This window comes from Schistocerca cancellata, chromosome 8 (genome assembly GCF_023864275.1).
Source record: "Schistocerca cancellata isolate TAMUIC-IGC-003103 chromosome 8, iqSchCanc2.1, whole genome shotgun sequence".
Taxonomy (NCBI): Eukaryota; Metazoa; Arthropoda; class Insecta; order Orthoptera; family Acrididae; genus Schistocerca; species Schistocerca cancellata.
The window spans coordinates 479,990,547-480,003,538 of NC_064633.1; the positions used below are offsets into that span (position 1 = coordinate 479,990,547).

General features: G+C 47.0%; 1 protein-coding gene across 1 annotated transcript in view; it reads left to right on the forward strand.

Moving 5' to 3' along the window:
- Window positions 1-438: 438 nt before the first annotated feature.
- The window catches only part of LOC126094889 (DNA topoisomerase 3-beta-1), a 127,599-nt gene continuing 115,045 nt past the window's right edge, over window positions 439-12,992 (forward strand). The window contains exons 1-2 of the mRNA XM_049909526.1: window positions 439-630; window positions 715-854. Coding sequence (XP_049765483.1) covers window positions 540-630; window positions 715-854 — 231 coding nt within the window. The 5' untranslated portion in view covers window positions 439-539. The remainder of the gene's footprint in view (window positions 631-714; window positions 855-12,992) is intronic.

Sequence of the window (12,992 nt, forward strand, 5' to 3'; positions counted from 1 at the left end):
TGTGTGTGTGTGTGTGTGGAGTCGCCCAGACGCCCAGAACAATATCGCATTCGCTACTCGGAGGTGGCTCAAGTAACTTCTCTGGACTTGCAGTTAGTTTGCTACTTTGCTATATCGATGCTTGTGACAACATGCTTTGCACCTAGTAGAACAATAAAATGTATTTTTATGGAGTCGTATGACCCTTCAGTTGTTGTTCTTATACGTAACTACTATCCCGAATACCGTACTTCGCTAGCAATATTTGCAAATGAATGATGTATTCCACAAACAACTTAATAGATTTTTGGGCGAATATATAAATAAAGTTACTACTTCCCATAACCAAAAAGCTAATTTTATTATAACATTCACTCTTCGATCATAGAGTCTCTATCATCGCTACAGTCATCAATATTAATATTAACTCTGCTGAGAGCTACGAGTGGTAAACATGAACACTGACGGGTAACATCGTTGGCGCAAATGTAAACTGTGCAGCGTTGTGGAGGTGTGTGAAGTTTGTTTATGGTTGGGGGCACTACTGTAAATTAAAAAACATGAAAGTGGCGTTAATGGTAGCAGAAAAGCCTTCATTGGCTGCGTCATTGGCGAGCATATTGAGTAATGGGAAAAGCAACTCTAGAAGAGGTCTGTATTTCTTCTTTCGATTACTGTTTTGCAGTCTCCTCCAGAACCCAAAAAAACAAGCGTGTGCTGTTTCCTTCTTTTCAGGATCAGAAGCGTGCGCAGTGCACGAGTGGACCGGGCAATTTCAGAACGAGACCGTTCTTTTCCGAATGACATCCGTATGTGGCCACGTTATGACTTTGGACTTCTGTGGAAAGTACAATAACTGGGATCGAGTGGACCCGGTAATTTTGTTTCTGTTTCTTCTTATCCCCTTTTCACTCTGCAGCCATAATTCCAACTGCGATAAACATTTGACGACTGTTTTACAGAGCTTTTCTATCTTTACGATCTTAATAAACGGAACTGAACTGCTTAGAACAAGTCTCTGGGAAATCAACTTGTGACAGACATCTGTTATTTATAATGGCAGCTAATAGCCCTGACCTCTATAAGTACGTACATATTGCAAAGTTATTAATCAGTGAGCAAGAGACAGTTTTAGCATTAATAATCACTATTTAGAAGGGGCAACCACATTATATAGGAAGAGTTAGGCTCATATGTTCAGTAAACTGGATAAAGAGGCATTTGTGTTATACTTCAAACAGGAACTTAAAGCTTTTAACTCTGGTCAGAAGAATTTGGAGGAATGTTGCTCAAGTTCAGGAGAAAGGTGACCAAACACTGTAGACAGGGTGTTTCAGGAGGAATGGTCAATGTTCAGAGACGTGACAGAAACTATTATTTGAAGCAAAAAAAGTCTAGTAAACATGGACTCCAAAATGCATACCATAAGACCTATGAGCACTTGTTCACCTTCTCTCTACTGAACAGGTGCCCATAGCTCTTAAAGATGTGCATTTTATCTTCCATGTTTACTAGACAATTTTTTCTTCTTTTGGTTCATACTACGTTCTCCCAAAATATGAAAAGTAAAACGCTTGCAATCGAAAATTTTTGTTTAATAGATTCGAAGATCAAAGAAGTGCCCATAGCTCTTATAGTATACATTGTAGACCCACATTGACTAGATTTTTTGCTTTGAATGTTCATTTCTGTCATATCCCTGAATATTGTCCATTCCTCCTGAGAGATACTGTTTGATATGTATCTAGTACATTACATGCAGACTCTGTATAGAAATGGTTACATAATACAAGTAAAACAAATCAGAGGACTCTACATACAGAGATGAAAAATCAAATGCATTTTGTTGTCAAAAGTGCAATGTGTGACACCCTCAAAATCAAGCCTAGTAGAATGTTATTGAAAGACATCTCACAAAATCTGAAAAACAGTTAAGTTTATTGCAGTCAAATACTCATGTAATTTTTAACAGTCAGAACGGTTTGTAGTGTTACACAGTTTTCAATTGCAGATAGGTCCTTTGTCGTCCATCATTGTGTGAGAACATGATGGAAGTCAGTATTTATGCCAGGCTCCTAGTGGATGACTTCCATTAAGAACCCAATGTAAATATTGAGTTCCCACAAGTTGTGACTCAGCCAAGCTTCTAATAGGGACCAGTAGCATATAAATATTGAATCCTCACTGGTAACAACATAGTATCTGCCAAGAGGTATCTGTCAGTTACTGAAAAACAGTTTTAGCCAGTAAAGAACTTGGATGAGCATTTGAGTGTAATAAACTTTACTGTTCAAAAGTAATGTGCTTACTGCTTCTCACTGCCAGTAACATGGCAAACGTGAACAAACCGAAAGATATTGTTGCCATATGTAAAGGCTTTGAGTGGCAAGGTAGGTAGTGTTTAGGCATTCGTGAAAGAAGCAGGAAGTGACATTTAAGGCGGGAAAGCAGAAACGGGAATACTGAACTTCGTTTTAAGTGGTCCTATATGAAATCAGATCCAGAGTACTGTCCCTCATCCACAACAACAAAGGAGACATATTTCCACTGACAATTTAATTATATGCAAACACCTACAAATGAAAGCACATTTTTGGATTCCTTGCCTCAATCAGTAAAAACAGAACTCTTATAGGATAGCTCTGTTGTTCATCTGTCTGTCCAATTGTTAAAGACTCTTTTTCTCAGGATGAGGTTGACATATCAAGTTGAAATTTATGTCACTTACAGAGCTCTACAGTCCCTTGGTGGTGCAATAAACGGAACAATATATGGTCATTTATGCCTTGAGACTCACAAACTCCTTCATCAGAACCTACAGAGTGCTTCCTGTTGGCCTAGAATAATGAAATTTGGCAAAAAGATGGCTTTCACAGTACAACCAAAAGAAAAAAAATCCAAAACTGTAAATTTGTAATTATATCACATCACAATTTTTTTTTTTTTTTGTCATTTAGTGTTGGACTCTCTAGCTGTTCGTTTATCTGTTAAGACCTCTTTTTCTCAGGAATGGGTAGAACATATCAAGTTGAAATTTATGTAACATTCTGAGATCTATAGGCCTTAGGTGGTTTAATAAATGTAAGCTCCTAAGTCATTGCAGCAAAAGCTACAGCCATTTAGGCCACATATTTTGATTCTTGCAACATCACTCATCCAAACACGTAGGGTACTTCCCATTGGCCTAGAATCATGAAATTTGGCAAGAAGCAAGGTTTCATACCACAACCAAAGGAAAAAAATACAGGAACTGTAAATTTGTAGTTATATCACACAGAATTATTCTTTTTTTATTTATTTATTTATTTTTTTTTTTTTTTTTGCCTTTGTTATTCAACGCCAAACTTGAAGTTGAAACAATCAGTAGTTCTGCATTCAGGGTGACTGGGTTGCAATGGTGAAAGTCAAACATAAGGCAAGAAATAATGTTATTGTTCATACTACTCTTTATGAAAGTTATCCATCATCAGACATCCATGAGTGATTACTGCATGTGCCAGCCGGAGTGGCCGAGCGGTTCTAGGCGCTACAGTCTGGAACCGCGCGACCGCTATGGTCGCAGGTTCGAATCCTGCCTCGGGCATGGATGTGTGTGATGTCCTTAGGTTAGTTAGGTTTAAGTAGTTCTAAGTTCCAGGGGACTGATGACCTCTGAAGTTAAGTCCCATAGTGCTCAGAGCCATTTGAACCATTTGATTACTGCGTGTAGATATGACATTTCAAGTTGCATGTAAAACAAATATTCACAGAGTAGTCTGTGAGTGTTTGTTTCATGTACAACTTGAAATGTCATGGCTGCTTGCCGTAATCACTTTTGGATATCTGTTGATGGATAAATTCCAAAACAAATCACATGAGCAATAAAGTCATTCCTTGCCTTATGTTTGACTTTTATCTTTGGGACCCAGCCGTTTTCACTGTAGAATACTGATTATTATAATAAGAATTGTCTGCCTCCTGCATGGTTTTAAATGTCACATTTATGTTACTGAATTAACCATTTTCAAAAATGTGAGATGAGAATGTCTGGGACTTGACATCTTGCCTCCCAGTGGGCTCACAACAGTTCAGTGAGTACATGCTTGGCTACCACAGGGTCCAGCCTTTGCAGCACTACTTTCTCTTTCTGTGCTGCAAACCTACACTTCAACTATCTCTTCTCTCCTCTGACTTTCCGTTGGATGGTCTGTTTGGTGCAGACGCTGCTTGGATTTGTTTCATGATTTTGGTCTTGATTTCCAGTTTCGCTCCCAGTGCAGTCTTTACCTTCCACTAACGATTATATGGTCACCATTATTGGGTTTCACCTAACGTCTTTTCCAAATTTTACAGAAGTGCGTGTTGTGCAGGGAAGGTCACCTGCTGTGGTGTATGCTCCGCCTCTTTGCCATTCCACCCTGGCACCCTCCCTTCTTGTTGTTATAGTTCATCCAAAACCGTGCATGTCTGCAGAGATTTTGGTTGTCCATTGCATGGAAACATTCCTTGTGCCCCTGGCTCCATCTCTGTAAACTGAAAAGAGCTCCATCCCCCCTGCTTTCCAGATTGCTCCATTCTTAAGCTTGAGTTGAAAGTCCAGGTGCATAAGACCTTGGACAAGCTCACATAACAAGAGGCCAGAAAAAAGTATGTGTGTTTTAATCCCTTACAGATGACAGTCTTATGCTACAGCTGCAACATCGTCGCCTTCTCTGTCTATGGTGCCTTCCTCTATTGGGCCTCTTACAATGAGTCCTCAGATCCATCCACTAATGCCACTGCTCCCCCCTGTCCCCCCGCTCCATCCCCCACCGGGAGGTTGGGGGACCTTTTGCACTTATACCCACTTCAGAAGCATTGGTTCCCCATCTGCCGGGGACACCAGTGTCCATCCCACAGCTGGAGGCACCTCATCCTCCTCCAGTTTTTCTAGCTAGGAAGAGGTCACTTGGGACTACCCCTCCACGGTTGCTGCTGATCCACAGCCAGGTGCCACTCAGTGGCTGAAGGAACCAAAGACTGTTGGCTGTCGGACTTCTTGTTCTTCCTCTATCCCTGAAAACAATTCAGGGATACCCCCTTCCCAGTTATTGTCTTTGAAGGAGGAGGAGGGCAAGAAGGACACTCTGGTCTTCCAGTTGAATTGTAACAGATTTTTCCACACTTGGCCGAGCTACAGCAGCTTTTAAGTACTTACCCTGCATTGTGTATTGCCGTCCCAGAAATGTGGTTTGCAGCAGCTTGGATCCGAGCCCTTTGTGGCCGCCAAGGTTATTTTAAGAATCATACTAACTATGGTATCAGGTGGAGTTTGTATGTATGTTCTGGACTGTATATATAGTGACCTTGTGCCTTTTGATATATCTTTGGAGGCTGTGGCTGTTCAGATAAGGGCACATCTGTAATCTACCTACCTCCCGATGATGTCATGTCCCAGGATGTACTGTCTGTATTACTTTCTCAGCTTCCCCATTGCTTTCCTAGTCTTAGATGACTTAATTGTTCATAACCCTTGTGGAGTCAGACACTGATCACTGGCCATGGTAAAGATATCAAACCCTTCCTGAGACAGCTCAATCTTTGCCCCTTGAGCTCTGGTGCCCCCACACACTTCAGTGTGGCACACACAACTCATTCGGCTATTGATTCTCCTTTTGCAGCTATGGTCTTATGCCATCTATCTACTGGAGATTCCACAAAGACCTGTAAGGTAGTGACCACTTCCTGATCTTCCTGTCCCTCTCTCAGTGTTGCTTGCCCAGTTGGGTTCTCCGTAATGCTGACTGGATGGGTTCACCTCTGCTGTCGTCCTTAGCTTTTCACCGCAAGGCAGTATCGATGCAGCTCTTCAGTATAGAATGACAGCCATTCTTTTGGCAGCCATTCAAGCCATCCCCTCTTCCTTGGGACCCCTGTTGAAAGACAGTGAGTACCCTGGTGGACCCCGGAGATCACTGCGGCCATTAGAGATTGTAGGTGGGCTCTGACACCAGAAGCAGGACCCTCAATGCCTTTAAATGGCTCTGTGCCACTGTCCGCTACCTCATAAAACGGCAAAAGCAAGAATCCTGGGTACTGTATGTTTCCACCATTGGGTCACGTACCTCTCCGTCACAGGTGTGGACAAACATGAGACGTCTCTGTGGCTTCCAGTTCCCTGCAGGTATACCAAGTATTTCCGTAGCTGGAGCTGTTTGTACTGATTGAGAAGCAGTTGCCAAACACTTTTCTGAGCATTATGCTCACTTATCTGTGTCTGATAACTACAACCCCACCTTTCGGCTCATAAAATAGTGGGTGGAGGGAATTTGCTTATCTTTTACTACCTGTTACCTGGAGCCATAATATACTCCATTTGGTGAATGAGTACGCTCCAGTGCCTCAGCCCATTGCCCGGATATGGCCCTAGGGCCAGACCGTATCCACAACCAAATGCTGAAACATCTCTCAGTGGATTGTCAGTGTCATGTCTTTGCCCTCTTTAATCAGACCTGGAATGAGGGTGAGTTCCCATTTCAGTGGTGAGAAGTGTGATAGTTCTGGTACTGAAAGCGGGTAAGAATGCCCCGGAGATGGACAGTTATTGCACAGTCAGTCTTACCAACGTTCCCTGTAATGTATGATGAATAAGTGGCTGTGTTGGCTCGATGAGTCTTGGGGCCTTTTAGCTGCCTCTTGTAAGGTACTCACAAACGTTGCCCCACTGCTGATAATTTGTTTCACTTGTCATCAACTATCCTTTGCATATTGTCAGCACGTCATTGTTGTCTTTTTCAACCTCCAGAAGGCTTATGACAGGACATGACATGGCATGGTGTCACCACATCCTTTCTACATTTCATGAGTGGCGTCTCTGGGATCCACTCCTGATTTTTGTCAAGACTTTCTTGTTATGCTGTATGTTCCAGGTTCAAGCTGATGCTTCATTCAGTACCTCTCATATTCAAGAGAATGGGATCCTGCAGGGCTCTGTACTGAGTGCCCCTCTCTTTCTGGCGGTCATCAATGGTCTAGCTGTGGCTGTGGGGTCTTTGGTATCATGCTCGTTATATGCTGGTGATTTTTGCTTCTATTATTGTCCCTCCAGTATGGGTGTTGCTGAGCATTGCCTACAGGACGCCATATGAAAGGCACAGCCATGGGCTCTCACCCATGGCTTTCCGTTTTCAGCCGCCAAAGACTCATGAACTTCCGTCACCGTCGTACTGCCCACCCACACCCTGAGCTTTATGTAGCTGATAAATCACTTCTTGTGGTTGAGATGCGCCGCTTTTTGGGACTGGTTTTCAATTCCTGGCTGACATGACTTCCCCCCCCAGGGGGTCCACAACTCTTTTGTGGATACGTGCGTAGCGAGCGCGGGACCCCGAGCTAATGTGGCCTTCCTTCCTTTCCGGGCTGCATACCTTCCCTTTCCGCATCCTTCCCCATCCCTCTCTTCGCACCTCCTCCCCTCACCTCTGGCTCTTTCCTTCCCTTTCTCCCCATCTGGGAGTATGGTTTGTGCCTACATCCGGAGACGGACGCTCGTAAATGTACTGCATTCTTCGCCTTCCTTGCTTTTATGTCTTCTTCCTTCCTTTGTCCTTGTCTTTTCCTTACCTCTTCTCTTTACCCTTTTCTCCGCTGCGGCGTTTGAGACCTCTCTTCTTTCCTTTCCCTTTCTCTTTCTTCCTCCCTGTGCGTGTCTGAAGGCCGACCCACGCCTTTTGTGCGTAGCCGGTGACGGGGTAACGCGTAATTCCCCGCCCCGGGTAGACAGGTAGGACATGTACGTACCCCCTGGTAACGGCCAGGCCCAGGGAGGGGTGATTACCCGAGCTGATACCTTCCGAAAGTGCCGATTGGTCCCTCCGTCCGTTTGTCGGGAGGTGTGACCTGAGGTGCGAACAATCACCTAAGGCGGGAGTGCCCTCAGAGAGGGCCCCCACAAGGGAGGAGGGCGCCATCGGAGATGCCGGTAATCATGGGGGATTCTTCCGCAATGGTTTCCTCACCTTCCACTATGTCTGCTCACAAACGTAAGTATACTGAGTCTCAGCCACAGACGGTTCATCCATCGTTGCCACAGTTCCTTGTTGTTTCTCGGTCTCACGAAGGTCACGACTTCTCCACGGTCAACCCTTTCATTATTCAGAAAGGTGTCGACCCAATTGCAGGTCCTGTAAAGTCTTGTTCCAGATTACGGAATGGCACCCTGTTGTTAGAAACACACAGTGCCCTCCAGGCACAAAAATTGCTGCGTACTTCTCTGCTCCATACCTTCCCTGTCCAGGTGGAACCGCACCGTACCTTAAATTCCTCGCGTGGAGTCGTTTATACACGCTCCCTCGATGGATTGTCTGACAAAGAAACAGCACTACCTGTCTGACCAGGGCGTAACGGCTGTTCATAGAGTTATGAAACGGGTTGACACGAACATCATTCCAACCCGCACTGTCTTCTTGACATTTGACAAAGTTCAACTCCCATCGAAAATCAAAGCAGGCTATGAGATAATTTCCGTTCGCCCTTACGTCCCCAACCCTACGCGTTGCTATCGATGTCAACGGTTCAATCACACCAGCCAGTCCTGTTCCAATCCGGCCAAATGTGTTACGTGTGGCAAGGATGCCCATGAGGGTGCTTGTCCACCTCCATACCCTCGCTGCATCAACTGTATGGGTGACCACCCTGCTTCCTCTCGAGATTGCCCCGTTTTTAAGGACGAAAAGCTCATCCAGGAAATAAGAGTGAAGGAAAAGGTGTCGACCTTTGCTGCTCGAAAATTATTCACCAGTCGACAGCCCACCGTGCCTCAGACAGGAAAATACAGCACTGTCCTTGCTTCTCCTCGGCCAACAAAGGAGGCGGCCACGCAGACTTGCGACCTCACCTTTAGTACCACGGTCGTCCGATCGGCCAGCGCAAAGATCGCCCGTTCAACCTCACCACTTTCGCCTGCCCACTCTATGGCTCACCCTTCGTCGGGTTCTGCTAAATCTCGAGCCCAAAAGTCAGAAGCCAAGTCTTCGAAAAAAGAGCATACTCGTGAAGAGTTTTTACGTACCGCAACTTCACAACAATCGGTTCCTCCTTCATCTAAACATCATACTTCCAAGAAGGCTACAAAGAAACCCAGTTCCTCTCCTTCTCCGCCTGGCGGAAATCGTCCTCGGCCGTCTTGTGTGTCGCCGAGGCGCACTGCTGGTGGCCGGTCAACCGGCCGATCGCTGGTGGCAGGGGCTGCTCCTGACCAACCTATGGATCAGGATCTTCTGCCTTCGGCTGAATGCCATTCCATGCTGTCGGTCGCAAGCTCTGAGCAGTCGTTGAGTTGACAGCACCCTTGGTCACATTCCTCCATTTTCTGTTCACCCTATGTCCATTATCCATTGGAATATCCGCGGCATTCGAGCCAATCGGGATGAATTGTCGGTCCTCTTACGATCCTACTCACCGGTCATCTTCTGTCTTCAGGAAGCAAAGCTGCGTCCCCATGACCGCTTTGTTTTCCCTCATTTTCAGTCCGTCCGATATGACCTCCCCTTTGTTGAAGGCACTCCAGCCCATGGAGGACTCATGATTCTTCTCCATGATACTCTCCATTATCACCCAATCCCCTTAAACAGTTCCTTCCAAGCTGTCGCCGTCCGTCTTTCCCTTTCTGGATACACCTTCTCTCTTTGTACTGTATACATTCCGTCATCCACACCAATGGCGTGAGCTGATCTCCTTCATCTTCTTGGTCAGCTTCCACCCCCCTATTTGCTGGTTGGGGACTTCAATGCCCACCACCCGCTTTGGGGATCTCCACATCCTTGTCCACGTGGCTCTCTATTGCTAGACGTCTTCCACCAAGCGGATCTAGTTTGCCTCAACACTGGGGTCCCCACATTTTTGTCTGCCTCCACGACACATTTATCTCATTTGGACCTTGCGGTCGGTACTGTTCCGCTAGCTCGGCGCTTAGAATGGTTCGCCCTTGATGATACACACTCGAGTGACCACTTTCCATGTGTCCTTAGACTGCAGCCTCCACTGCCATATATGCGCTCGCGACGCTGGAAATTTGCCCAAGCAGATTGGACACTTTTTTCGTCTCTAGCGACATTCGATGACCGTCGCTTTCCCAGCGTCGACGATGAGGTCACACATATTACCGACGTTATTCTTACAGCTGCGGAACGTTCAATACCACGCACCTCCGAATTGCCCCGGCGCCCCCCAGTTCCTTGGTGGAACGAGGCATGCCGTGACGCAATACGTGAGCGGCGACGTGCTCTTCGCATTTTCCGTCACCATCCTACTTTGGCCAACTGTATCCGCTATAAGCAGCTCCGTGCGCGATGCCGTCGCGTCATCCGCGATAGCAAGAAGGCAAGCTGGAAATTCTTTATTAGCTCATTTAACACCTTCACTCCCTCCTCGGAAGTTTGGAGTCGGCTTCGACGGTTCTCAGGCGCGCCTAGTTTCTCCCCGGTCTCTGGGCTCACTGTCGCGCATGATACCTTAGTGGACCCCGTCGCAATTTCTAACTCGTTGGGTCAGCACTTTGCTGAGATTTCGAGCTCTTCAAATTACCCGCCAGCGTTTCTCCCGAAGAAACGTGCAGCGGAAGTGCGACATCTTGCTTTCTCCTCTCAAAATCACGAAAGCTACAATACTGTTTTCTCCATGCGGGAACTCCAACATGCCCTCTCTTCTTCTCGCTCCTCCGCCCCAGGACCGGATGGTATCCATGTCCAAATGTTGCTGCATTTATCAACCCATAGTCTGCGTTACCTCCTTCGCCTTTATAATCGAATTTGGACCGACAGTACCTTTCCCCGACGGTGGCGGGAAGCTGTTGTCGTTCCCGTTCCGAAACCTGGAAAGGACAAACATCTCCCCTCTAGCTATCGCCCCATTTCTCTCACGAGTAGCGTCTGTAAGGTTTTGGAGCGTATGGTGAATTACCGTTTAGCTTGGTGGCTGGAATCCCGCAGTCTTTTAACACCAGCCCAATGCGGATTTCGGAAGCATCGTTCTGCAGTTGATCATCTTGTTGCTCTCTCCACTTATATCATGAACAATTTTCTCCGGAAACGCCAAACGGTAGCAATATTTTTTGATCTGGAGAGAGCATACGATACCTGTTGGAGGACAGGCATCCTCCGCACACTGTTCTCTTGGGGCTTTCGAGGCCGGCTGCCCCTTTTTCTTCGCGAATTTATGGCAGAGCGCACTTTTAGGGTGCGGGTGAACACTACTCTCTCCCGTACTTTCTCCCAAGAAAACGGCGTACCCCAGGGATCCGTGCTGAGTGTTGTACTGTTTGCCATCGCCATCAATCCAATTATGGATTGTCTCCTTCCTGATGTCTCGGGCTCCCTCTTTGTGGACGATTTTACGATCTACTACAGCTCTCAACGGACCAGCCTTCTTGAACGGCGTCTTCAAGGATGTCTCGATCGCCTCCACTCGTGGAGCATCGAAACCGGCTTCCGTTTCTCACCCAGTAAGACCGTTTGTGTCAATTTTTGGCGACGTAAGGAGTTTCTTCCGCCCTCCTTACATCTAGGTCCTGTCAACCTTCCGTTTTCAGACGTCGCTAAATTCTTGGGTCTTATGTTTGACAGAAAACTGTGCCGGTCCTCCCACGTTTCCTATCTTTCGGCTCGCTGTCTGCGATCGCTTAACACCCTCCGTGTCCTGAATGGTACCTCCTGGGGAGCGGACCGAGTGGTCCTTCTCCGCCTCTATCGCGCCTTAGTGCGCTCGAAATTGGATTATGGAAGCATAGTCTACTCCTCTGCTCGGCCGTCTATTCTTCGGCGTCTCGACTCTATCCACCACCGTGGATTACGTTTAGTGTCTGGAGCTTTTTACACTAGCCCTGTGGAAAGCCTTTATGCTGAGACTGCTGAACCTCCGCTGTCCAATCGGCGAGCAGTCCTCCTGAGTCGTTATGCTAGCCATCTGTCTTCCATGCCTGCTAATCCAGCCCATGACCTTTTTTTCGACGCCTCCTTTGATGTAGGGTATGCAGGCCGCTCCTCCTCCCTACTACCCCCGGGAGTCCGCTTCCGTCAACTGCTCCATTCTCTTTCCTTCCGCTTTCCTAAAACCATCTTGACAACTTGGGGTACAGCACCGCCTTGGCTCCGTCCCCGGATCTGCCTGCTCCGTGACCTTTGTCAATTTCCCAAGGATGGTACCCCTACACTTGTTTATCGTCGGGCATTTGCTGCTCTATGTGCACAAATGACGGACGGCACATTTATTTACACCGACGGCTCGAAAACATCGTTAGGTGTAGGGAGTGCCTATATTGTTGGCGACACCCCAAATCGCTTTCGGCTTCCCGACCAGTGTTCGGTTTATACTGCGGAGCTTTACGCTGTTCTCCAGGCTGTCCACTACATCCGCCGCCATCAGCGGATACAGTACGTTATCTGCTCCGATTCTCTCAGCTCTCTCCTCAGTCTCCAAGCTCTTTACCCTGTGCACCCTCTGGTCCACCGGATTCAGGACTGTCTGCGCTTGCTCCACCTGGGGGGCGTCTCAGTGGCGTTCCTCTGGATCCCGGGACACGCTGGTATCTGTGGGAATGAGGCGGCCGATATAGCGGCCAAGGCTGCAGTCTCTCTTCCTCGGCCAGCTATTCAGTCGCTTCCCTTCACCGATCTACGGAGCGGTTTATGTCGCAAAGTTGCTCATTTATGGCATGTGCATTGGTCGGCACTTCCCCGTAATAAATTGCGGGAAGTGAAAGCCCTTCCTTGTGCTTGGACCTCTTCCTCCCGAACGCGTTGTCGGGAGGAGGTAATTTTAGCTAGACTCCGGATAGGGCGCTGTCTTTTTAGCCATCGACATCTTTTAAGTGGCGATCCTCCCCCACTCTGTCCCCACTGCTCTCAGCTGTGGACGGTATGACACCTTTTAATTGAATGCCCCTATTTTAATCCGTTACGCTCCCGTCTACAGCTATCGCCTGATCTATCGTCGATTTTAGTAGATGACACGCGCTCAGCCGACCGCGTTCTCCAGTTTATTAGTGACAGTGAAATGAC